This window comes from Hibiscus syriacus, unplaced genomic scaffold (assembly GCF_006381635.1).
Source record: "Hibiscus syriacus cultivar Baekdansim isolate YM2019G1 unplaced genomic scaffold, ASM638163v2 tig00110015_pilon, whole genome shotgun sequence".
Lineage (NCBI taxonomy): Eukaryota > Viridiplantae > Streptophyta > Magnoliopsida > Malvales > Malvaceae > Hibiscus > Hibiscus syriacus.
The window spans coordinates 865,898-893,849 of record NW_024062564.1 but is presented as its reverse complement, the minus strand read 5'-3'; the positions used below and the strand labels follow the sequence as shown (position 1 = coordinate 893,849).

Here is a 27,952-nt window from a genome sequence, read left to right as displayed (position 1 = left end):
CATGTGGATTTCTATAGATATGCAAATAAGTCTTGTGCAGAAAAAAAAGAGAACAATTTCCAGAAATATTCCACAAAGGGAACAACACCAAACCATTGACACTGTTTCATTGGATCTAAAGTACAGCCAATAAGACATGATCATAACAACAACGATAACAATAGTTCATGTATTCCACTTCAAATTACATTCAACTATTGGAGACGTTGAGCTCTCTTAATCAAATTCAAGTACAAAAAGCACTCTGTGTCTGACATATATATGCACCTGCAAATCATGATATGCAGGTCAATAGAACTGCAGATCAGAGTTAACAACTAAGCAAATCTGTTGGAGGCAATTTCGCCCATCCACTGAAACAACCAAAAGCAAGCAGAAACCTAAACAAGTCAACATTATTTTAGAACATCACAAGACAATCTAGTTGACATATCAAGACACCAAATCCCATTAAATCTTACCTCTTTTGTTGTAGCTCCCCATCCATCTTAGTGTTCCATATCAATTTGATTCCCCTCCTGCTGGCCGACGTATTATCCGTTCCTCGTGCTCTTGTCTTCCATTTATTGGAACCAAGCTCTCAACATAAGCAATAATCTGCATTGTTTCCCTATACGCATGGATATCGAGATTTTTAAGCTCTCGTGTGGAGGGGTCAAACAAAACCAGTTCATCATCAGAGCTCTCAAGAAACATTTCATCGTTTTTCCAAAACCCCAAAGGCCTATGAACTCTAGGAAGGGATTCAATACTCAATTGTTTAGTCCATGATCCATTCATAACCCATAAATCAAAAGACTTGTCAGTTCCTTCTCTTGGGTAAAAAATAGCACCAAGCAATCCATTGAAGTCCAAAATTTGGAAATAGTATTGTGCTAAAGTCCCACCAAATTCAGGCAGTGGTAAAGTTGAAAACTTTTCATTAGCCATATCAAAGGAAACAATAAGGTGATCAGAATCCCCAACTGCCTGCCAATAATAAAACCCATTGACATAATTATTAAACAAAGGAGAACCATAAGCATGAACCCCAGGAACTGGAATTTCCTTCCATGAATCACTATTAAGGGAATATAACTCAACTTGCTCGATCCAATCTGCCATCAACCCTTCATCTAGATTCTCTTCAAAGTAATTAGTAACAAATCTTACAACTTTGTAGTCATCAGTTTGTGAATCATACCCAAAACCGAGGCAGCCAAAACTAGTGGAATCTACTGCAGGAGGGCGTTGGACTGTGGATTGAGGAAGAATTTTGAACTCCCTGGTTGATGGGTTCCAAAGGGCAGCCTTACCAGCATCATGTAAGCACAATACTCCATTACAAGGACCATCAACTAAAGGTGCATACCAACAATTCTTGAAAAAGGGTAAGTGGATATTGTGTTTTACTCTAAAGTTTTGGCCTTTCTCGGTCGAAAGTTGAGAGAAATAATGGATATCATCATGGGTGTTACCGTGACAACGTTTGAGGAGGAGATTGAGGTTGTTGTTTTTGAGGTTGTTCTGCTGATGTTTGGCGATGAAATGGGGGGTTTGGAAAGATGAAGACCAAGGCTTACAAACGCACCTGAAACGTGTCAAGGATTTGACGGGAAGCTTTGAGAGGATCTCCAACACCAACATCTCTGGTAACTCGGTTCTAGTTTTGCTCAACCCTTGCATCTTCTTCCTTTTCTTCTTTTATTTCTTCGTTTCCTCTGTGTTTCTTATTCAAGATTTTATCTCGGGGAAGATAAATGAGGACTTAAATGAAAGAAAACAAGAAATACGACAAAAAACAGTAACAGGTAAACATCACACGTTTTTGTTTATTTGTTGAACAAGAAAAGGATAATGGCATGGGAGCCTGATAAAGACGTGGAAGGTTAAGAACAACACAGAAACTGTTCTTGCAAAAAAGAAAAACTAATTTTATCTTATTAAAAATTGTATAATTATCATGGTTAAAAAAATTGTATAATCTCAATCGACCTTAGTTTTTTTTCTTTTCTTTTATTAAGGTAGAATAAAGCATTACAATAATATTTGAATAAACTATACAAATAGTCACTAATGTTTGAATAAGTTTTTGTTTCCTCCATTAAAGTTTTAAAAAGTAATAAATTGGTTATTAATATTATCGATTTGTAACAAATTAATCATTAATATTATCGATTTGTAACAAATTAATCATTAATATTATCGATTTGTAACAAATTGATCATTAATATTATCGATTTGTAACAAATTAGTGACTTGAAGTTAATATTCATTAACATAGTAATAAAAAATTGATGTGACATGTTAAATAGATGACCCTGACATTATTTTACCATAAGTTTGACTCCCCAAAGCTCATAGTGCAACAACCACCCTAATTGGTGCAGCATCAACACCTTATTCAAATCCTCAGTTTTTTCATCCTCTGAAACAAAAAACCATTTCCCAATCTTCACCAAGGAGTGTCGCTCTATACAATCATATCAACAATGAAAAGCTCTCGACATTCAGTTTCTTCTCCGGGACTCGGGTTATCACCTAAGAACCTCCAACCCTATATTTCATGTTCAAGAACAGAAACAGGTTTAGCCGTTCAAATGCTTATGGGAAGACCTGAGAAAACTGAAAATACCTTTCTTGTTAAGCATATATTGGGTCAATTGAATAAAAAATAAATAATTTCTACTCCACTCTTACCATCCTGAGAAATAGGCGAGTTATATGTTATGTTTCATATTTCAGGTTAGGTGGCTTACTCTTGATGTAAAAGTATGGGAGCCATTTGTTATAAGCTTGTTTCAAATTTTAAATCTCTTGACAATACCTTTGCAAACTCAGTTTGGCAGGAATTGTTGCGTTCAAGGAGTGCTTTCCATGTTAATCTTCCCTTTTCCATATGTTGATCTTACCCTCACAGAGTATAGAATATAATTTTCTTATCATTAAAATACATTGTATTTAGTAAAAATAAAAGTAAACTTTGTTCTCTAGGAGCTTCTCACCTATGTTGTACTGATACCGATATGGGGACCGAGACAGGAAACGACAATTCCTAAAATTACAGGGTACGGGGACAGCAAGAGTATGTCATATAAAAAAATTTAAATTATAAATAGACGTAAATAATCATAAATAAAATCAATACTTCACATAAAACTAAAAAATAAAATCCATAAGTAAATCACAATATTAGAAAATAAAACTCATAAAATCAATGCTTCATAGAAAAATAGAAACCCTAAGATTTGGGAATTTTGGCTTAAATACCTATATTATTTTCGTGACTAAATTGTAATTATTGTAAAGAATGCAACCTATTTTGCAAACCCTAGAATATTTGAGGACTAAATATACGATTATACCAGTTTTATTATAATCACAAATCCATGGCTTTATTTTAACAATTCAATCGATCCTCCCCTGTTTCTTTTCCTTCTTCATTTGTTATTCACGAACTCTGCTCGTCCACAACTCCTCGAGTCGCCGCCGTCCTTACTGATTTAAGGTAAGTAGGTCGTCGATCATCGTCCAAAAACCTCCACGTTGTGACCACCCTCGCCATCGACGTAGGGCTGTGTTGATATGAAACCCACGAGCTTTGGCTCTCATCCGCCGCCGTCGTGGGTCTATTCGGTAGCCTGGGGATGCATGTGATAGTCACATGTCATCCCCGAAACGTCCCCAGGTAAGTCTCGAACGTCCCCAAAACGTACCCCAACCGTCCCCATGTTTGGAACGTATCAGGTAGGTACCTGAAACGGGAAAAAGGTGTCGTCCCCGTGCTTCATAGCTTCTCACTAATGCTCATTATTCTGGTGATGAAGCTTTTGCAAGTCTGATAAACTACAACTTCTGCTTACAGAAAAGTCTTGCCATTCTGATACTATATCTGTAAAGGAGACGTTCATTCATGCAAAGGTTTTCGGTGTTGATGCTCCACCAATTAGGGTGGTTTCTGGCCGTAAGCTATTGCAACGTGAGCTCTCCAACATTTTCATGGTGATTGTGTTATGATATTCATCACTCGAAGAAAAAAGAGAGAATAAAAAGACCGGTCACAAGTTTTGGGGAATCAAATTTGTGGTAAAACAGTGTCAAGTAATTGATTTAACGTGTTTTCCGTCATTCATGTTAACGGTTGTTAATGTCAAGCGATTGATTTATTACAAATCGATAATTTTGGTTATCAATTTATTACAAATCAATAACATTATTGAACTTTTCATTAACCATGTGAAACGAAAACTTGCCCAACAAAAAACCTACCAAATTCAGGCAACGGTAAAGTCGAAAACTTTTCATTAACCATGTGAAACGAAAGAAAAAGGTAATCAAAATTCCCACTTGCCTGCCAATAATAACATCCATCTATATAAATATTGAACTCAGGAGGACCATCATAAGGATAAATATCAGGAGCTGGAATTTCCTTCCATGAATCACTTTTAAGGGAATATAACTCAACCTGGTGATTCCAATCAGGAATTCTGCTCACATCTTCCTTGTGTTCAAAATAATTAGTAACAAATCTTACAACTTTATAGTCATCGATCTGGGAATCAAACCCAAAACCAAGGCAATCAAAACTAGTGAAATCTGCTAAAGGAGGGCGGGAGACAGAGGATATAGGAAGAATTTTTAACTCCCTAGCTGAAGGATTCCAAAGGGAAACCTTATCCTCTTTTAAACACACCAATCCATTACAAGGACCAGAAACTGCAGGAACAGAGCGACAATGCTCGAAAACGGGTAAGTGAATGTTGTGCTTGACTGTAAAGTTTTGGCCTTTCTCGATGGAAAGTTAGGAGAAATAATGGGTGACTTGGGTTCGGAACTGACAAGGTTTGAGGAGGAGATTAAGGTTTTTTTTCTGAGGTTGTTTTGGTAATGTTTGGAAATGAAATGAGGGGTTCGAAAAGATGAAGACCAAGGCTTGCAGACGTACCTGAAGCTTGTTAAGGATTTAACATGAAGATTTGAGAGAATGTCCAAAACCACCATTTCTAGTACCTCGATTCTAGTTCTGCTACGCCCTTGCATCCTCTTTATATGTGCTTTTCGATGATTGGATTTGGGGAACACAATGAAAGAGATTAACGATATTTTTTTTTTTGTATGACGAGAAAAGTGCAACGGCAATGTGCAAAGATTAGCAATCAAATGTTCTTGGACGGCACTGCCGGGCTGGCCGAGCCCTCTGCTTCTTCTCTAAACCCATTAGCTTATCCTAGATACAATTTACCTTTTATTTAATTTAGGGCAAAGTACACAAATAGTCACCCAACTATATAGTATTTCTTTATTAAGTCCCTAAACTATTAAAAATTACTAAATGATCCCTAAACTTCTAAGGCATTGCTTTGTTGAGTCCCTCTACTATTAAAAATTATAAAATGACCACTCATTATTCATTTATTCTAAACTTGTCATTTTTCGTTAAAAAAACGTTTATGTGAACGAGACATTCATAAGTTGAATGAGATATGATATTCTTTTAAGATTTTCATATCATATTTTATCATCTCTCAGTCAACATGTTAGCCTCTAGCTCAAACTATAGTAAAATTTTTAATGGAAAAAGACGAGTTTGAAACATATGAATAGTGGAATAATCATTTTGTAACTTTTAATAGTTGGGAGACTCAAAAAAATAATGATATATAATCGAAGGGTTGTTTTGTAACTTTTAATAGTTGAAGAGCTCAACAAAACAACACACTATAGTTGAATAACCATATGTGTACTTTACCCTTTAATTTAAGGTAAAATATGAGAACCAATTGAATTGTATATGTGGTAAAGATGAATTTAGTTATTCTTAAAAATTTCATATTCAAGCAATTACATATACATTATTATATATATTATTAAAAAATTAAAAAATTATTTAAATAATATTACTTTATAATTACCTTTAATATTTTAATATTAAATTAATTTAACCTTTAATTTGCTCTCCCTTCAACGGCCAAGTTCCTCTTCTCTCTAAAAAAAGTATAGTTTTTTTTCCCATTGTGGTTAATTATTTCACTGTATTATCTTTTTTCCTACATGCTGTAGTGTTTAGATTCCAAAATGAAAGGGTTTTTTATTGCGCACAAAAAGGAATTCTAAAATATTTGTCATTGTCAAACCCTAAATTTTTATCCTCGATTTTCTTAACTGCAGTCTTCTAAATTCATGTTTTCTAATTTCTTATAATTCAACTACATCAATTTAGAAATATTATACTTCCTCAATCAAATATAATTAATAAAAATATGTATTTAAACTTTAAAGTATCTAAATTTTTATCTAAATTTTTTTAAAAAAAGTTAACATATAATATTATTTAAACAATACTTTAGGTACTCATATGAAAAAAAATTAAATACTTCATACAGAGGCAGAGTTATAAATTTTAAATTATAATGTCATAACTAGGGGTGAGTAAAACTTGACTTGAATTAAAAAAAAAATTAAACTTGACTCGAGTCAACTCGTACTTTTATAAACTCAACTTGATTCGAAAAGATTTCAAATTTGAGTAGAGTTATACAATAGAACTTGTCATAACCATTTTTTTTAATTTAATTTAAAAATATTATGACTTTTTTTTATAGAAAATTTAGATTTTTATTTAATTTGAAATTTAGACCTGCCATTAATCTTTTCTAGAAATTTTGAATTTTTATTTAATTCAATTTAAAGAGTTCGGGAGACGATTATGCGTGAGGGAGAGTAAGCACCCCATAGCGCCCAAAATTGATACTTAGTCACTTATATTTTGTCATGAAGATGAAAACTATAAATTCAATTCAAAAATTAAAGTACGGTCCTTTTTATTAAAATTAATCAAGTTTAATTTTCGTTTGGATGTCGTCGAATCGCACCACTTCGAACAAGTTGTGCTTTTCACGTCTATTCTACGACGAATGTTCTTTTGGTATAAACCACTGGTTTCCGATCTATTGATCGGCTAATCCGGATCGAATACTACAAAGGCTAGGACAGCCCTCCCAACCCAATTTACTTCATTCTACGACGAGTGTTCTTGATAATACATCAAAGTAAAAATACATTTATAACATAAATAGATAATTAGATAAATGAAAACTAAAATAATAAACATAACATAACATAATAAAATAAAATATATGTGTACATATTTTACATAAAATTATAATATATAAATATATCACTAAAGTAAATAAACATAACTTTAACATATAATTTTAAAAGTGTGCTTCTTTTTAGATATATATATATATATATACATAATTTATAATTAATAAAAAAATAAGTTGAAAATTTTATGTTAGAGATACATACACATTTATGGCATAAGAGATGAATATGAGCCTTAATCAAAATAAATAAAGAAAATAGAGAACCATTAAGTTAATAATTTGTGTTATTTCCTAGAGATTAAAAATTTAAGCAGAATGAATTCACTGCAAAAATTTTAGGAACTAAAAGTATCAATTAATCAGCTTCTAATTTATAATATACGAGGACTAAAATGAAATGCATCTCGAATTATTAGATGTGATCAAGTAGTAAAGTTTAAATTATAAAATAAGACTCGTTAACTTGAAATTTTTTACTTGACTTGATTTAAATACATCGAATACTCAACTTTAGTCAAAATGTTATTTTAAATTACAGTGTTGATGTGTTTGTGGAAAATTTAAGTTTTAAATTTTTTTATTAAATATTTTATAAAATATTTTTTGAAAAGGTAGAGTCCATTTTTTTCTCTAAAAAATGTTAAAATCTTTCAAAACGTTGTCATTTTATTCTTTATTTTAGAACAGTGACTTTAAGTATCTATTTCAATAAAATACTATTTTAAATATCTATTTTAACTATAAATAAAACTTTAAATATATATTTTGATTGAAAAAATATTTTAAATAATTACATGAAAAAATGATACTATATTTTATGTAATTGTCTGTAATATAAAACTATATATATAGAAAAATCGAAACCGTGTGGGTCCCAACCACATCTGACCCCTCCCAGCTTTAAGACTAAATCCTCGTAGACTTCTTTTGCGCACGGTCGAAGTGACACCCACCTCTCCCCACTTTTCTGGTGATGGTTTTGAATGACACGCTCTCAGTTGATCCTGCCACGTGTGATAGTCGGTCCACACAGCACAAGGAGACTTGAGAATAAAGCGCGTTGGAGGGGAAAGAGAGAAGCATCGGAGGAAGGTGGTTTCGGACAAAGGATGGGGGGCCCACTTCCCAGAAAAACCGCCAACCTGGGTATTGAATCTGCTCTGACAAAGATATCCACACCCTCCAATTACAAACACTTATAAATAAAGTAAATTGATTGAAGATGATTATCTCATAAAAATATTTTTTTTATAAAATCTAATTTAAAATAATTGATTATTATAGAGGATTTAATATTGAAAATATTTAATTATATCTCATAATTTCATGGATGGTGTAATAAAAGATACATTATCTATGTATCGAATATAAATTTAAATCAAGTACGATGGTTATTTGATTGAATGAAAAATAATTTGACGTTAAATTTATCAGATAATTTTATCATTCAAAACTTTTTGTGAAAAAAATCCAATTGAGTTTATAAAATTTAAATAAAGTTAAACTAAACATATTTATTTATTTTTTATTTAAATTTAAATATAATTATTTATAATAATTATATTCCTGTTTAAATATCTCTTTTTAACGATATAAAACGCACGCGTATATTTCACTCTCTTTTTCACATATATAATATTTGTAATATTATTTAATAAATATCATAATAAAATTATGCAATATGTCTACAATATTAAATTTTAAAGAATAAAATACTAACGAGTAATTTAAACAGTAATATCTTTAATCTTCAATTATTGGGATTCGGTAGCTAAATTAAACAGTAATTTATGAAAAGCGAAGCCGTTTGAAAAGAAAGTTTGAAGACAAAATGTAAAAGCAGAAGCAGAGAGATTTCACTAGTCACTTTCAACCATGGTTAGAAAAAAAATTAAATTAAATTAAAGATGGACAATAAATCTAAGGTTAAATCAACTACTCTTATCTATGTCACTTTGCATGGTTGGATATTAGCTGTCAAATAACAATTTTTTCATATATATTTTCATTATTCATAAATTTTCTTCCACAATCTCTTAAAAAAAATCCTATAAAAAGTAAACAACTCTTTAACAAACCAGCATCTCTTTCCCAGACACACTCTTTTTCAGCTTCTTTGAGCCTTTACCAGTGTTGGGGTTTAAAGTTTTTGCAGATTTTGGATTTTTCTTAAAGTTCTTAACTTGGTTTTTTTGGCACTAAAGTTCCCTACAGAAAAGTTTACTGTTTTCAATGTTTTCTTGAACAAGATTAGAACGACTGAATTCTGGAATTTGGGGCCTTTCCTTCAATAAACTGCAAAAATCTTTGTTTGAATTTGGGTCCTCAAAATTTTCAACCTACAGTACAAAGCCCGAGTTTCAGCTCTTTGGCCAATGCAAACTTTATGTTCTTGGTGAGTTGCTTAAATCCTCATTTCTTTTGCTTTAAAGCAGCTTTGTTTGTAATGTTTATTCAATTTATATACACATACCTTTTTGGGTTTTTGTTTTTATTTTGAAATGATACTTTGGTTTTAATGAAACTGGAGTTGCTTGCTTGGGAGTGCAAGCATGCTGTTGTTTTGTATTATCGGATGCTTCAATGTTATCTTGAAAAATATTTGTTTAATCATAGTTATGTTGAGTAAAATAAAATTTGGTTGCTATTCATTTTTATTAATTAAACTGCAAATTAGGTGTCTTTATGGTTCATCCATGCATGGATATGGCTTCTTTCTTTTCTCTTTTTTCAATTTTTCCTTTTCAGAAACTGGTCCCACTAGAGATCATTCTTTAGATAATCACTAATGATCACACTTTTTCCACCGTTCGATTAATTGAATCATGTAACTGGTTTGTAACTGGTTTGTAACTACGTGTATATGATATATTGCTTGAGTTTTGACTTGTCCCAAGAATGATTTAATTTACGTTTTTGTATTGGTTTATTTTTTATGTTTTATATGTTTGTTTTTCATTGATTCATGCAACTATTGTCTGTTTGTAAGCCTACAGTTAATATATAATCATAGAGATATTGTTTTAAATTATGCTGTTGTGATTAAATTAATGGATGATTATCCGCTGACCAAAGAATGGATTTTCCTCCCAGTTTATCATATTCAAATAATGCTAAAGGTGTGAACTGAGAATCAGATTAAGTTGATTTTTATGCTTCAAGTTGGTTGTGTTCTTCCTTGGTTTCTGACTTAAATATACTGCTCAACTAAAGTATCAATTTTCCATTTTGCTCACTCCAGCTCGTTTTCGAGTATCCGACACGAGGTGAGAATTGAGGGAAAATGTGTAAAAAAGTTTGAATGGTTTATTTAATCATGCTTACCTGGATGATTTCATGTCACATTAGTTAGATGCTGATGATTTAAAAGCTTTCAATTGTTGATTAGATGGTCTTATATTAGTACAATGAACGTTCTTCCATAATCTCCGTCTTTAAGCATTGGATATCTTTGATATTATTTTCATGACTGTTCAGCTTGATGAATGAAGTCAGATGAGTTTCTGATTATGGTGTTGTTTCAGCTTGTGATGCTGTGTGTGTGTGTGTGTGTGTGTGTGTTTTTTTTTTTTTACTTTGTTTTAACCAGTGAAAAAGTGATCGAGATCGGAACGATGTTGGAAAACAAAAGGAGCCCTTGCTCTGTTGATCATAGCGGTTTCACTTCTTTGGCATTGAAACGACAGAAGTCCGACTTATCGATCCCCACAAAGGTTTTTAGCCTTCTCTGCTCAATTTTTAGTCATTTCATAACTATACTGAAGGAACCACTCGCCTTTTTTTTTTGAGGAAGATGCCTAATTTATATCCGCATGGCATAAACTACATTCTTTTGACGTATTTTAGGGGTTATATTCCCGAATATGGTCGCGATTGCATCTTCTGCTATTATTATTTTACCTGAAATGTCAATTTGGTTTCTTGAAATGCAGAGTTTTATCTCTTCATTTCTTCTCTATGCATACTAAAACTAAGTATTAAATTGGATATGGTTGGTTTGTAGCTAATATAATCCTAATTTACTCCATTTCGCAATAGGATAAGAAAGATAAGGTCGGGGAACGAATCGTGACTCTGCAGCAGCTTGTTTCACCATACGGAAAGGTACATTAATATTTTGTGCATCCAATATTATGGGCATTATCAGTTCGGCAATATGAATTTTGTGCATCCACTGGAGTTTTTGCCTACAAACATATGCTTAATCCGATCTTGCTATGATTTTGAAGCTCTATCTGGTTCATTGCAGACAGATACAGCTTCTGTTCTTTTGGAAGCAATGGAATACATACAGTTTCTTCACGAACAAGTTAAGGTCGGTTTTTCTTGTCCGTTTTACCTAAATTATCATAGCATGTGTGTCAGTTGGTTTTAGTTGCAATTTCTAAATGCATGCTTCTAAAGATCAGCAATTGAAAATTCAGTGAACATATACAGCCTATTAATGCCTTACGATTTACCAGTTGCAGTCTCGGTCCAGCATTCTTTGCACAATTTTGGCTTATGATTTTAATGATCATTGTAACATTATTAATGGCTACGAGCCTATGACCATGCTCAGGTTTTGAGTGCTCCGTATCTTCAAACCGGGTCGTTAAGTAACATGCAAGCGATCATTAAACCAAACCAGGTACTCAAACCATTTCTCAATCCTGTTCACTATAAAACTGATTTGGTACAATATCTGCGTTGGATACACCATTTATGCTGAAACACAATAGAAACATGAATTTAGGGAGCCATCATTGGAAACTTATGGTCAGATTTTAAATCGGTTTTTCTTCCAGGATGTAGAGCATTATAGCCTGAGAAGCCAAGGACTATGCCTCGTTCCAATATCGTACACCGCCGGAGTTGCTCATAGCAACGGTGCCGATATTTGGGCTCCCATCAAGACCACATCGCAGAAATTCGACAAGGCTATCTCACCGTTCAATTGACATTTCTCATCGGCTACCAATAGTCTTTGAACATCACTCGAATGGAGTTCAAAAGATAGCCAACTTAATATCGGATGCACAAAATTTTCTAATCTGATGCAAATTTATAGCATGAAGCACTAATACAGGATGTTAGTAGGCAAAAACTATTAGGCCTTGATCGGTAGGATTCTGGTATCGGAAAATGCAGTCTGGCACCTTCGTAGTTTTAAGCCGGTGCTCGGATTAAGCTGCATTTAGTCTATTCAATTATAGAAGTTGATTGCTCTCTCTTGTTCGTTTTATGTAAAATGTAGATTGTTGAAGATGAGTTGAATTGCTACTTTTAACCTGTATGTATTAATATTGGTGTCCGAAGCGAATTTCATGGTTAATATTATCTTATATTGTCCCCACTCTTCATTTATCTTAAAGCATACACCATGTGTTAGGGATATGACCTTCAAAGATTATCTAAATACAACTGAACATGCCCATGTTGGATTCATCCCATACTGAAAATTGAGTTCGGGTAACATAACATACATGTATATCATCATCACATTCAATGTTGGGATGAATTAATAATATAAATTTTTTGTACAGAGTAGGTAACTACAATTCGGATTTCAGAATGGACAATAAATTCGAATTACCAATGGTTAGAATCATGGAATATTATCTTAACGTTGTTATGTTAGTATTATTATAACGATTAACATTCGATTTTATTTGTCAAAGAGTCGAATTAATTGCTTTTTTCAAATTAAAGATTATATAAAATACAAAATTAAATTATTTGAGAATTACATTAGATTTTAAGAAAGAATTTAAAAATCTCATATATTATTAAACTAAAAATATAAAATTATATTGTAATATGAGATTTATCTTAAAATTCAGTCGGTGAGAATTTTGAGAAGTTTGTCAGTGAAGTAAGGTCATATAAATGTGAAAGTCAAAGTTCAACAATGGCGTTAATGCAGAGTTTGGATTTTTTTTTTTGTTAATTTTAGAAGGTCAAAGTTTTCTCACTCTACTGGACTACCACACACATGGTGCATCTTCCCAACGGCATTTTCTTAATTCACCTTCTCATTTTTTAATTCTAAATCTAATTTTAATTTTACTTAAACAAAGAAAAAAAAGATTTTCAGAAAGGAAGAATTCATAGTAAGTCTAGAACTCATAATCTAACATTTTTTAATTCTAAATCTAATTTTAATTTTACTTAAACAAAGAAAAAAAAGATTTTCAGAAAGAAAGAATTCATAGTAAGTCTAGAACTCATAATCTAAAGTAATATAAGAAGATAAAGACGAATAACTTAATCAGCGGACCAAATATGATTACTCTAATTTGGCCATAATTAGCTCAAGGGGTGTATATTAATGATAAATTTTAAAACATTTTTTTAAAAATAAATACACATATTAAAATAAGTTTATGCGAGATAGATATAAATGAATATATATTCATATATATTTTAATAATAAAAAATTGAGGGTAACGCCCCGAAACATAGCTTCATCCCGGCATATATTTCTCTCAGTAACTTTACATTTATTTTATTTTGTAAAAAGTTAACAATATTGGAATTCCAAACATATATACTTTTATATGTATAAGCAAAAGGAATTTATATTATTTTTTATTTTATAAAGGTTTGAACTTTAATATCTTAATCTACCAACTTATCACATATCATGTTGGACTGACCAAAATATATTATTTTCTAAAATAATTCATATATTTCAAATATAAAAGGGTTAAAGAAGCTCCAACGTTTAAGGGGAAACTTGAGATAACATAGATTATTCATTAAATATGAACATTAACGTTGCCTTTTGCCTATTGCATTGAGAAAATGAATTACAATAATCACTCTCTTTTCCTTTCGCTTCCGTTGGAACCTTTTTAAGTTACATTATAACTCTACCTTGGCAAAAAAAAAAAAAAACTCTGGTACCTATACATAAGACTAACATTTCCATATAGAACATTGCAAAAAGATATATATATATATATAAGAAATCATACAATAAAATAGGAAGAAATTGATTACCCCAGTTAGATGATATCGTTTGTAACTGAGGGTGGTGACGACGAGTTACTGGTCTCACCTCTGGCAGTACGTGACTCTATAAACGAACGGGCAACATCTAACATTGTCTCAATCTCTTTCTTGTACTGCACAAAGATGGTAAAAAAAATACTAAATTTTAAGGCTAATATGAAAGCAGGGAGAAAAAAAGTTTTCAAAGTATGGGATTCGTCAATATGATTGGTGGAGACCATGGTTCAGCTTAAACCAATACCTCTTCAACAGCGCCTGACTTAATTTTTGATTGCATCACACACCATTTCTTAAAATGTGCACCTACAGAAAGTTAAAACATCAATTTGTTTAATTCATTGATGTTGAGGAAAAGAAAACACAGGTTTTCAAACTCAAAACTGCTAAAAGATAGTGAAGATGTTCATTACTTGAAATGAGAGACAAAAGTCTCTGGAAGGCCATATCTCAACAATAGTTTGATTAGATGCAAAACTAAATCCAAAGCAAAAATGTCAAAAGATGTCCCGAGGGGACACACCCAAGCTCTGTTTTGAAAACCGGACCGGACCAGCCGGTTCAACCGGAAATCGTTACTTAGTCCGGTTCAATCTAAACCGGTTGAACTGCTATTAGTGAACCGGCCAGAACCGCTGAACCGTTCGAACCGAACCGGCTGAAAACCGAAAAAAACCCGGGAAAACCGGGATTTTTTTTTTTAAATTAAACCAAACAACGTCGTTTGTTAAACGAGCCAAGTCGAACTCAAGTATTGCTGAGCTCGACTCGAACTTGAAAACTTTAAAAGGCTGAACTCAACTCAAACTCACAAGCTAAAAATTATCATGTTCAACTCAAACTCGAAATATAATATTGAAACTTGAACTCAAAAAGGCTTAAACTCAAAAAAAATTTAGAAGCTCGATTGAAGCCTAAAATTCGAGCTTGATTGAAGTGAAAGAATAGTTCACTCAATGCTCACCAAAAGGCTCCATGATTTTGAATGTCAAATTACCTCTATTATTTATAGAAGTTAGTTGTGATGCGCTTCTATGTTTCTTAGCAATGTGAGATTGTTTTGTTCTCATATTTTTATTCTTTAGACTTTTGGGATGCTCTTCTATGTTTCTTAGCCATGTGGGATTGTTTAAAAAAAAATTAAACCAAACAATATCATTTTGTTATGATTTTTTAACCCAAAATTTATTTTTTAATTATAGTTATATAATTATACTTATTATTTAATATGTTTTACCTTAAATATTATGTTGTAGTTAATTTGAATCATTTTGTTTCACTTGATTTTTGGTTTTTAACTTATATATGTTATGACTTGCTTTGAATATGACTTGTGATATAAAAAATTATTTTTTATTAAATATTTTTGGTATTTTTATTTAATTTTTTAAATAATTATGACGTCGTCCGACCGGTCGAACCGGTTCGACCGGTTGAACCAGTAAATCAATAGCATGACCGGTTCGCTAACCGGTCCGGTTCTGAAAACCATGCACCCAAGTGACGAACTTAAGAGTCCAACTCTCAGATTGAACTATGTGAAAGTAGCGAGTTGGATTTAGCAGAATGCGGGAGGGTCGTTCATTGTATGGCCATTGGTACCATAATCTCCATATGTACCATAAAAAATGTCATTTTAAAGGGAACAATACTTGCCTGCTTTGATATCTAAAGTAGATGAGTTTTCACCATTGGTCTCTGCAATCCATTGACAATGAACCTGATGCAGCACAAATAAAATGGTGTCAATTTTAACGTTGAAACTAGAACAGAAACAAGCAAACATCACACACACACAAAAACACGAATATATAAGTTGATAATTCTTCCAAGAGGTTAGAACTGTTACTCATACCAAGTCGTTCATACCATAATGATATATCCAACAAATCATAATTAATATCCAATTATATAAGATGTCACTCATATATTTGGTCTAATCTTACATTGAACATAATTCCAGTTGCCAGTTGACAAGTGACCAGTTAATCTGCAAGATGGGTTTGATCGTAGCTGACAGGGGTCACTCGTTTTAAATATGACAATAGAAAATTTTCCTTTGGCTCACCTTCTTAACTCTCCACTTTATATCCGATGGAAAATTAACAGGAAAGGCTAGAAGATGGTTATAGGTTATGACCAATACCAGTAAGAGTGAAGAAAGTTTACAAGCAATTTCATGCAAAGCCAGAAAGTGAACTTTTTTTTTTTGAAGCAAGCAAGTGAACTGATGTGTCAGTTCAAAAGGGAAATTTCCTTCTGCAACTTCCCTCTTTATTGGACGGACTTAGGTGAAGATAAATGCATGATTACTAGCAGTGAGGATGATATGCATTATGAACAAACACGTGAAAAGCCAGTAAGTAAACTGGTGTAAAGGAAAGTTCCTTTTGCAAAATGAGAGCCACAATTTTCCTTATTGATTGGACTTGTGTTATAATAAGTTTTCAGCCGTGCATTATGGAGCAGATTAGTTATCAATCATCTGTAATACTAATGTTAGTTGTAGACACACTTCCTATTTTGTAGTATATACAAAATTAAATCCAATAGTAGCAATGCTTTCACTAAAAGGATTGATTTATTCGGTTTCCATGGATCAAAGTTCAGTTTATTTTCCTCAAAGAATATGACACAGATATAGAGGAGGATTTTGTTATAAGTAACAACCCGTGGATATCTTTTATTTATTTGCTTATTTTGGGATCAGAGGTTGATTTATTTATTCATTGGAGTGAGGAACCAAATCAGACCAGAAAACAACGAGAGAAGGGGAATATTGCTTGCACAGGCAACAGTGAGACTACAGGGACCTTGCACAAAACAAAAATGTGGGGTATAAAGCTATATTCCAAATCAAAAGAAAGATACCCAGCTAATACTTACTTCAAAGTAGGTGCCAAATGGGACATCATATGCATGTTGTACAGTTTCAAAAACCTACGAGAAAAGAGAAATTGACTAAATTCAATTAAATCAACCAAACATAGAATCTACAATAAAGATGCAAATAATGTTTTTTTCTCTAGACGTAGAAGCAACCAAACATATGTATAAACAATAAAGTTTTTTCACTAAGGAAGTAAGACAACCTTAAGCTTATTAAATAATAAATTACTGAATGGACGAAAAAAAAGAGGTCATACAAGCTTTTTCTTATCTGATGATAAAACAAAATGCTGATCCTCAGTCATGGCAGTGTCTGGAGGGCACATAGGATTGTTACAAATGGATCTGAATGTAATCTCTCTCACTTGACCTTCATATTCATCTGCATCATGCCATTGTCCCATCTGAAAGTAGAACAGCAGAGTGAGTTCAAACTTTCAATTCATTCAACTAGGGATGAAGAAATCCCTGGGAAGATTACCACTAATTTATATGAGGGAAAAGATGCCATCTTTATACCATCAAAAGTTTGAAGATGTTTAAATCAAGTTTAACCTCGACAGTTGGATTTTACAAGCAATATAAATGATTCTAAGACAAGCATATCAGCATAAAATGCACTACAACAGGGTTTCAAAAAACGGTCCGCGACCGCGATATAGCGGTTTCGCCGCCGTCCGAGTTACCCGCGACGGCCGCAATCACGGTAAATCCGAAATAACCGAAAACGCGACCTCGATTTGAAACCCTGCACTACAATACAAAAGGCATGTTTAATAGAATAACCATGGAAGAATACTAAAATGATCTTATCTTACTGTAAGATTTTTGTCTTTCCGTGATGAGCGATATTCGTTTGTGAAACTAGAGTCATCACTCAATAATAAATTATGAATCTTCTCAGCGGTGCAGGGAAATACATCCTGCAGGAAACATTCATGAATCATAAGCATACCGATTCGCATCATGATAAAACCCACAAAGGCAGGAAAAGATAGGATGCATACATTGTAGATACCAACTAGAACCTGTTCTTTGATAAAAGGTATTTTTTCAGTTTTAGGTTTAGATTCTTTATCTGGAGGAGTTGGAGCTTGCCTTCTACTACTGCTAGCACGCAATGCTGATGCTGCTCGCTCCTACATGTTGGCAAAATAAATCAAATGAATATATTTTTCATCTAATCACTTGGCTCAAAGGGGGAAAAATAAACATAAATACAAGAAACAAGGATTGAGACCAGAAACAATCATTTTGTGGGCACGAAAGCAAGTAGCAAAAGCAAAAAGTTGAGAGCTGTTGTAATATTTGCATTCACAACCAACTGTATTCACCCTGCTCGTTCTCATTGATCTAACCACGTAACTTTGTTTCCTGGGTAGTTGAAACACATCATTGAGGCATATCGCAGTTGGAACACTGCCTCCTAACCACTATATTGTATCAATTCAGTTAAGGACTTCTTTTATTATTCAGCTTTTACAATCTCTCCAGTCACATATTCCCATCTGTTCTAGTTTACTTTACATTTGTGATCCTACTCCTTGCTGAACGAAACCAGCATTTCCCTACTCTTCAGCTTATATAAATAACATTTCCCAATTTCCAATCTTTACCGCCTTTCTTGAGCTCCCAGAGTATTCCCAAGTGATCCATCTCAAGCAAAACTCTTCCCTTTTCACCCAATTTTCTAGCGAGTTTCGATTATGGAAGTGCGTATATATATATATATATATATGGCTTCTTCAAAATGCATTGACAATTAAATTCTCCACTCTCACAGTAGATGGAGAAAACAATGAAAATAAGATTGTTTCAGCATTAAATGAATATCAAACGCCATGCTTTTTGGGAGAAAGAAAAGCCTTCAGCTATTATTTTCAGTGTTTCTAAAGATGGTAGGAAAACTGATTTTCTTTCCAAATAAAATTGATTATAAAAAATCAGGAGCGAAGATCTGCAAAAGAAAGAATCAAACAAGAATTAACAGATCACAGGGAGCACACGCAAAAAAAAAAACCTTTTTCTCAGCTTCCAACATTGCATGGTAGTTTTTGGTTGCACGCTGCAATGCTCGTATTGTGTGGTTTCTGTTCCAAAATGATGCAAATTTATACCTGACTCTACCTGAAATAAGAACAAGATAGCCAAATAAACACACCTTCATTCAATTCATGCTACAAACAGTCTCACTCATGCAATGCGGTTATTCCTTACAATGTAGTAACCTAAATAAGATTTTAAAATGAAAAGATTTCTGAATGGGTAACTGTAGAAGGGGGGGGGGAACTGAGTGTGCAACCCATCATCATTTACAAATGACCAAAATAGAAGTAAATATAATTTAAAATGATAAAGAAGAGTGATGCTTCAGAATGTGATATCACTGCAGTCTGCATCTTTCTTTAATGGAACAAAAAAACCTTTTCTTATTCAATATATAATTTTGAGCACAAAATGCAAAACAACCATCAAAATAAAATTAATGCAAAAAAATAATGAAAAAAATGCAATTTTTTGTATACGACTGTAGTATTTTCAAGTGCAAAGAAAGCCCAACAAGATTGATAGACAAAACCTATTGCCATCAGTTCACCACCAAAGTGTACACAAACTTGTAGGAAAGAAAGGAACGAAGCAGCATTGTTAAGTATTATGTAGAACAACTAGCCATTGGAATAAAAATCCTAGAAACAAGAAAGAATTAGGGTGGTATGACATTTGATAAACATAATGTTATAAACGTTCTAACTGTGAGAAAACTTCTCCAGAGTTTCTGAGGTCCAAAAAATCTTATGTTTGTGATTCATTGTCATGTCTAAAGCTAAAATAAAAATAATAAAAAATCGGAATCAAAGTTTATGATCTGAAATGCTAAAAGGAAGAGAGTATTTTGTCTTTGAAAATGTAGACCTAATATAAACTTTGTAAAACATAAGAACTAAATTTCAAAAAGGTTTCGACAATAAATAACATATGAAGCTTCTGAAACACGGTGAGACATCTCATTGTAGAAAAAACTGTCATACGAGGTAACCAAAATAAAGACATGTATTCCCTTATATGAAAGTGGCTAATCCTCAACCAACAAGTGATTGCATTGCTCAAGTAAATGAGCTTTGTAAGTCACTGGAAAAAAGCCTGAAGGTAGCACACTAGGTTGGCATAAAGTCTACCATTCCATGTTGTAGCACAACCACCTTCATTGTGCAGAATATGTATTTTTTCCATTAGGTTCGGTCATTCCAAAAGTGGAGGACATCAAATAATTTAGGTCCAGTGAACCCAGGGTGAGTTGATTTGGTTGCAGGTAAGAAAGATGCATAAGTACATTACCATGGTTGAAAGGTAAAGTCCAAAAAAGGCTTAAACAAATAGAAGGTAGTTCTGTTAAACACCCAACTTAGAACTAATAGCAATAGATGAAGAGGTCCTAAAATTGAATACAAAGAAAAGATGAACTTTAAATGAAGCTAATGTGAGATGAGACTACTTAACAGTTATTAGTTGAACAAACTAAAAGATGAATTTTAAAATCATTAGCCCAAGAAGATGTAAAATAAAGCCCATGGAGAGAGCTGGAACCATTATATTCCATGTTGTCATCTATTTTGTTTTCTGAAAATAGCAACCACTGCTGTGTGTAGATCCAAGAATGTTACCCTATTCTTTGTATGCCGTAGCATTAGTTCCTATTTGTCTGGTAGCAGGAGAATAATGAGTAATGAAACATATATGCGCAATTGTTAATCAGTCTCTAAGTCACATGCACTGAACTTCATCCTCTCTACAACAGAAGAGAACGAACATTGATAATGGTGCCACATTTGTTTATTTTGTAGCTTTGTCAAGTGAAATATATAAGGGCTTTAATAATAGGTTGAGTTCTTTCTCAAGAGCGACTGGTCCAGGCCCCCCGATCCAAGCAGAGATTCTAGCGATCCAAGAAGGCTTAAACTTGTTTATTAATTCAGAGTGGAGGGATAAGGGGAGTCTGATTTTAGAGAGCGATTCATCTACTGCTTTAAAGTGGATAAATAACCCGCAGACTAGTCCGGTTCACTATGCTGATTTGGTTAGAGCTATTCAGAAGACTATGTTGCAATTCAATGTTATAACTACCATGGTTAAGAGATGTACTAATGATGAAGCTGATGGTTTAGCAAAATCTGGTATAGGATAGTGTGAGGAGTCGTTTTTGTTTCGGTTATTTAGGAGTCCTGTTTTGGGTGTTTGTACGGGGACCTATGTACTTTATCTATTCTGTTTCTGGTTGTAATCCTAATTTCTGGTAATAAAATTTAGGCACTCTTTTCCTCCTTCCTATGACTATTGAGTTTTTCGGAGCTTGATGGTTATGAAGGGGGCTTTTAATGAGGCCACGTTCTTATAAAAAATATATATATATATAAGGGCTTTTCTCTCATCTGTTATCTTATGCTCTACTACTACTTCCTTGCTTTTTAACCCATTAAGCAAGGAAAAATCCTTATGAGGCAAATATGCAATTAAAAGCTATCCATTTAAAACAATGAAAACTAAAATTTACCCAATGATCTTTTGACCTCAATTAAATATAAAATTCTATTGCAGTTCAATAAAAAATAAGGAGAAAATCCTAGTACATTGGCCAGAAAGCAGTCAAAACAACAAATTTGGTAAATCTCAAGTTGATATTAGTAACTCATACCGAGCTAAGAAAGGACATAATACTCTGTTCAAAATCTTGAAAGAGTAAATCCTAAAGCTCCCATGCTTAGTAAAGAATTTAGTTACTAACCATCAGAGCTCCCTAATGGAGGTACACCATGCCCACCCACACCCATCCGAAGAATGATTGTTATTGCAGGATTAATGAATGCATGCTGACTCTTATGGATCTGCATAGACAATATTATATGCATAAAAATTCAAAATTTTCTCCAACTTGGTCTTGGTCAAGAAAAATGCATGTAATACTTTATAGTAATTCCTTTTTATGCCACAAAACCAACTTTTCACAAGTGTGACCAGAAAAATATAGCATACCTCATCTATATTCTCGAATGGAACTACCACCTGTTATTTAAACAGAAATTGTTAAAGATTTGAACATATGCCATACCTTTCAGTTTATAATAACATAGAAAATGTCAAATATACAAAAGTTCCTATCTTTTTAGTTAGTTTAGTCTTTTCCCATTTAACGAAGGAGAATAAGGGGATTAATGCATCTCTGGATTCTACCATTACTAACTAAACTCACTATTAAGTTTCAGCTTATCTTATGAAGATGATAAAACTTGGTAATTAATTCAACAAACTGGTAAGCTAACCTTAATTTGTTTGGAGAACACATTAGAATGGAAACATATGTGCCATGGAGAGACATACATACGACCATGGTACAAGAATGATCTCTCCAGTGCACAAGAATAACTATGCTCCACAACCTGAAAGAAGTGTCTGTTTGTCAACTGCAGCTAGAAGTGATGAAACTGGATTGCCCCCAGAACTACTATCTGTTACTCTAACCATACCATGCCCAATTTATTTATAAATAGCTCTAGTTAGAAATACATTCTATGAGACTTGCCTCATCTGGACGGAGATTAAATATTGTCTGTAAAGGTCCTGGCTTTTGATGAACCACTGTAGGCCCTTGTTTTTCTGAAGTAACTCTTCTTCGAGCTTTAGCTCCAGCATATCCATTTATGCGCCTGCCAACGGAAGCTTTCAAACTACTCAATGAAATATAGAGACAATAAACATGATTACACCTGTATTTTCCATTAAGAGGGGCTAACATTAGAAAAAAATTTAGGTTAATTATTTTCAATTTTAGCGGATATTCATATAAGAAGATGCAAAATTACCTGGAAGAGTTCACAAGTGATTTTTGTGTTGTAATGTGTAGACAAACCTGAAAGAAGTAAAGTTGATCTTCATAAGAACTAATAAATGATGTAAAGAAGCCAGAACTTGGGAATAAAAGAACACCTGTCCAGGTTCCCTATCTAATGTATGCCATACTGGGGTGCTTTCACCTTCACTTTCAACTGGAACAATAACTGAACCAAGAATTGCACTCTTCCAAACTATATCCCAGTCATATATTGTCACATTTACCTGCAGGGTGAATAAAAAGGATTCTCTTAGACAAACCATGCCACATGGGAAAAAAGAAAAGGAGTTTTAAATGTAGGTGTCTCCGTATATTTAGCTCTTACAAACAGGTCCTTTATTGTTACACTATTTCACCTTTTTATATGATAATGCAAGTGATTTATCAAATTACAATAAGTAAAATTCCCTTTGATTAAAATGCCAAGAACTAGAAGAGTAAACCTGACAAATATGGTCTTAGGGACATTCATGTTACATGGACCAGCAAAGATATAATCACAATTTGCAGCAGATATGTGAATGTAAAATTGGTGCAGTTCTATGATAGGATCCTTGATTTTATGATTTATTATTTTAAATAATCAATTTCTTTATCTTATTAATTTATATTAGAATATTTAATTTACTTAAATGTTTTTTGTTTCCTTGTTCGAGAATCCTAATCCTTGGTCACCAAGATTATGAACCCTATAAATATGTAATGTCCTATGGCTATTTTTCTGAAGCAATCAAATATAACAAAAGGCCTTTGGCAATTGTATGGAGGTTGATCCCCTCAAAGTGATCAAAATTTTATTTTTTTCTTGTTAATTTTCCAAATTCTCTTTTGACAGAACCCTAGGTTCTTTTCACTCTAATAGAAAATGGATCCTTTAAAACAAAAATGGTGCTAAAAGAATTTTGAACACTCATCCTAAAGCACCAGTGACGTTCATCATGTAAAAGCACCACAAGAAGAGAAATAACAAGGTTTAAAGATTGTTACAACTTACAAGTAAAGAAGAAAAAAAATAAAAGAGAGAGAGAGAGAGAGAGAGACATGATTTCTCACCACCAGTATGAAACTAGGCTCATAAAGCTCCCACATAAAATGCATATCAGAGAATCTAAAAGAATGAAGAGTTCTTTTTTTAAAGGAAAATCTTAGTTTCTCTATAACACATAAAATATAAAAGTACTCAACCTATTGTACATCAATAGGTTAAACCAATCCTTTAAATTCTGTTTCATATGAAGGACAAAAAAGATGGATGATAGAAAAAATTTTACTCAAAATTTAGCCAAAAAGCTGGTATGTATCTGGAAGTCCAAAAAAATAACTCTGTTTGCCTACAAAATAACATGTACATCGAAGCAGGAAGACGGATATTGCTGCTTTCTGGTGATAAAATATTTTGATTTAAATCAGAAGCACATGCTAAAAAACTGAACCCGTGGTGTCGTACAGAGAATACATGTTAAACAAAGAAATCAAGAGTGACAATGTCGAAATGCTGCCTATAACAAGCATAACTTATAATATAAACCTGGACAGGAAGGTCATCTACATAGAAATTGAACTCCTCTCCCCACATGGGATTTCTTGAGCTAGGGATCATTGAACTGCAACAATTACAGTAGTAAATTCTTAAGAAATGTAAACGCTATAGAGGTACATAATACTATATTTGTTTTAAACAAAAAACAGCGTTCTTATGCAGAAGCAGAAAGCTATATTTTTGGACATTTATTAGTTCTCGAATACAGCATTGTCCAAAGGAAGTGTTATACTTACAGTCAAATCATACAATTTCATTAATTTAAGGTTTTTGCATGTATTGAATACACGGTTTCTCCAGTTCACCAAAGGATAGTATCAATATCACAGACCTAAGATCAAAAGATCCAAACAACCAAATGAACTTTGTGCTTTCTTTAGTTATCAACCTTTAACCCTATCACTAGTTTTAATTCATATGAATTCTGTATCTTTGTCCTAAAGCGAACAGATTTTACAAAAGCTTCAATGCACCACAGTTGAAATTTCATCTATCCAATACAAGATAGGAAACTCATAAATTCCATCAATCCACCTTTGATGGGGAGTGTGGAAAGCTGCCCAGATTAAAGGCTGTCAAGATAAGGAGTTTTTGTTTATCATAAATTCTAATTTTAAATTGCAATTTACTTGTACTTTATGAGTATCTTTTATCTTCTTAGAATATAAAATAAGCTTTTTTAGGAGATAAAGATTAGGAAAAAGATACCTAGTAGTACTTTACATCTATAATTCTCAGTCTATTTTAACAGGCTGTTTTTTTTATCTTTTCAGCCTGCAATTATCAAACAAGACCTTTGTTCTTTGTTCTTTCTTCTTCCTTGGATATAACTTCAAATGCTCCAAAGCCAAAAAAAAAAAAGCCATACTAGGTGTGATGATGGTAATGACCATATAAAGGACAAAAAAAAGTGCTGTGTTATTATAATGTGAGAAATATGCTGCTATTCCCAGCTAGTGCATCTTCTATTCACTATTTGTCTAGCCTACTTATAATCCGAAGAAAATAAACAATATTTATATGAAAAAATATTGCTAAAAAGATATGGAAATTGTCATCGTAAAAACTTGTACTGGAAAAAAACAACAACCTGAATCTCTTTTCAGAACCACATGTAATAATAGCATAAGGATCTGATGTGCCATTCAAGTTTGCACCAATGAGATTCTTGGCTGCCAGCAATTCAACCTGGAAAAGTTAAAAAAAAAGAGGCAAAAACAATCTCATTTTGGATTCAAAACAAGCCTTGTTACATGACATAAAATCACAGAAGTACCTTGATTGTATAGGCAGCATTGGTTGGAAGATCTCCTTTAAACTGGAGTATCTACAAAATAAGTGCACAACTGCATGTCAAAGAAGTGGAAAATTACTCCATGAAAAGAGCAGCACCCAACATTGTGAGCTATAGTACAATAAGATTCAAAATGTTCGTGTTTACCAATGGCATTAAGCTCAATAGCTATAGCAGTGCATCCAAGGGACAATCAAAATTACACCTAAAATATATACTTTTAACAGATATATCAAATAAACCAAAAAGTGTATGATGCCAAGCAGAGAGATTGGTTTGCCCTTCATTAGAGGAACATCAATATCCATATTCTTATATATTTTACCAGCAATAAATAATATACATCATAAAGAAGAACTAAGCAATTTCCCGTAATGTAGGCATATAGTGTACCATTGTACTCTATTCAAGACAAAATTGCCTAAAAGAATTCCACAAAATACTAGACAAATGGGTATAAGATTAACAAAAATAACTAATAAAAATAACCTTTCAAAAATGTGCACTCAACATATATTCCATAATTGAATAAAAAGAGAAACCCAGAAAAGAAACTCACTTCTGAACTAAATAAAATAAAATTTACTAGGAAAAATTATCACTGAATAAGGGACATGAAATGAACTTCACTTAAAGAAATCAATAAGGTCTTAGAATTTAAAGTAATTAGAAAAGAAGAAGAGCTCAAGATAATTAACAAGCAAAACTTGATTCTTATTTGTATTGGTAAAATCCATAAAACTTCACTGAGAACCAAAACTAACAAAATTAAGAAATGAGCAACTAAATTGACATTGAAAGTTGCCCAACACTTTCAGAAAATTAAAATAGAAACTTAATTGTTACAGAGTGAATAGAAGATCCACAAAAAATCAACCAAAATACATACACACAAAAAAAGGCGAAATTGCCTTCAGCCAATGCTACCGTCCATAATCAAAATGCATAAACAAATAAAATTCACAAAACTAAAACCATCAAAATTCACTGAAAAATAATTAAAAGGAAAAAAGAGAAATTTAACCTTGTCTTTATCGTCAAGAATAATGTCAGCGGTTAAATTCTCCTGAAGCAGCGATCGATCACCGCCACCCCCATTTCCAACTTGGAATGTATAAATCCAATAAGAAAGGATCAAGAACAGCGACGTGGCCACCGCCACTTTGACCTCCCACGAAGACGGCACCAGATATTCCACCACCAACGCCGTCTCGATCATCATTAATTAACTTCCGTAACTATTATTTCTAATATAAGATTGTATTAGATTAACAAAATAATTTGATTAGACATTTTGGTTAAAACTTGAAAGGGTTTAATTTTAGGGTTCTTTGACTTGTAAATTAAACAATCAGTGGATTTGGGGGGAGAGAGTTAAAGAAGGAGACCGTTGGAGGTTGAATGGTTTGGCAATTTACACATGGAAAAGAATCGTTAATGAGGTTTTAATGACTTAAATACCCTTATTCTTTCCCTGTAATAAATACTATGTCTGGCTTTGTTTTGTGGTTTTGGTGGGTGCGAGGGGTAATTTGAACTGTGGTTTTGAAAATTTGCATGAGACGGATGGATAGAGTTTATTTGATAGTGATGTTATGAGTAAAAATCCACAAAATTATATATATATAAAACTTATATTGGCCAATGGCATAATTTCATAATTACCCATGTACAAACGGTGATTTTTTTTTTATCATTTTACTTCTCAACGTTTCAATTTATGATCAACATAGATCACGTTAAATAAAAATGATTAATCAATTAGAAATTAATACATATTACTAACATGTCATTTTCATATATTATCATTATGATATGTGTAGATACTAACTATATATATATATATATATATATATATATATATTTTATATATATATATATATATATAGTTTTTATATAGTTTTTATAAACTATATAATGTATAGTTTTAAAAAAAAACATTTTAAAATATATATAATATATAATTTTTAAAATCATTTTGAAAACTTATATATATATAATTTTTGAAAACATTTTTGAAACACATATATTATAGTTTTGAAAATATTTTTGAAAACATTTATATATTATATAGTTTTTAAAACGTTTTTTGAAAACTTATTTTTAAAACTATATATAATATATAATTTTTAAAATCATTTTGAAAACTTATATATATATAATTTTTGAAAACATTTTTGAAACACATATATTATAGTTTTGAAAATATTTTTGAAAACATTTATATATTATATAGTTTTTAAAACGTTTTTTGAAAACTT

General features: G+C 32.4%; 4 protein-coding genes across 5 annotated transcripts; 1 reads left to right on the top strand and 3 right to left on the bottom strand.

Moving 5' to 3' along the window:
• Window positions 1–56: 56 nt before the first annotated feature.
• On the bottom strand, window positions 57–13,251 carry LOC120212686 (F-box/kelch-repeat protein At3g06240-like). Its single transcript, XM_039210903.1, has 3 exons — window positions 13,242–13,251; window positions 462–1,708; window positions 57–267 (listed from the first exon to the last, which is right to left on the bottom strand). Exon 2 carries the CDS (start codon window positions 1,663–1,665, stop codon window positions 502–504), a length of 1,164 nt encoding a protein of 387 aa, XP_039066834.1. The 5' UTR covers window positions 1,666–1,708; window positions 13,242–13,251; the 3' UTR covers window positions 57–267; window positions 462–501.
• Window positions 4,208–4,983, bottom strand: LOC120212764 (F-box/kelch-repeat protein At3g06240-like). Its single transcript, XM_039210961.1, has 2 exons — window positions 4,928–4,983; window positions 4,208–4,778 (listed from the first exon to the last, which is right to left on the bottom strand). Exons 1-2 carry the CDS (start codon window positions 4,981–4,983, stop codon window positions 4,208–4,210), a joined length of 627 nt encoding a protein of 208 aa, XP_039066892.1.
• Window positions 9,173–12,428, top strand: LOC120212687 (transcription factor bHLH153-like). 2 transcript variants are annotated; one of them, XM_039210905.1, is made up of 6 exons: window positions 9,173–9,486; window positions 10,681–10,804; window positions 11,130–11,195; window positions 11,341–11,406; window positions 11,653–11,721; window positions 11,879–12,428. In XM_039210905.1, exons 1-6 carry the CDS (start codon window positions 9,467–9,469, stop codon window positions 12,029–12,031), a joined length of 498 nt encoding a protein of 165 aa, XP_039066836.1. In that variant the 5' UTR covers window positions 9,173–9,466; the 3' UTR covers window positions 12,032–12,428. The 2 variants fall into 2 exon arrangements, with proteins under 2 accessions (XP_039066836.1, XP_039066835.1); XM_039210904.1 differs by having other exon boundaries at window positions 10,616–10,804.
• An 805-nt stretch (window positions 13,252–14,056) lies between the features above and the next one.
• LOC120212688 (BAG-associated GRAM protein 1-like) lies at window positions 14,057–27,048 on the bottom strand. Its single transcript, XM_039210906.1, has 18 exons — window positions 26,716–27,048; window positions 25,674–25,724; window positions 25,488–25,585; window positions 24,386–24,461; window positions 22,953–23,081; window positions 22,829–22,875; window positions 22,549–22,672; window positions 22,289–22,405; window positions 22,002–22,031; window positions 21,754–21,853; window positions 18,994–19,100; window positions 17,981–18,112; window positions 17,792–17,896; window positions 17,231–17,377; window positions 16,971–17,024; window positions 15,741–15,804; window positions 14,329–14,390; window positions 14,057–14,200 (listed from the first exon to the last, which is right to left on the bottom strand). The coding sequence occupies exons 1-18, from the start codon at window positions 26,911–26,913 to the stop codon at window positions 14,081–14,083; spliced, it is 1,761 nt and encodes a 586-aa protein (XP_039066837.1). The 5' UTR covers window positions 26,914–27,048; the 3' UTR covers window positions 14,057–14,080.
• Window positions 27,049–27,952: the final 904 nt, after the last annotated feature.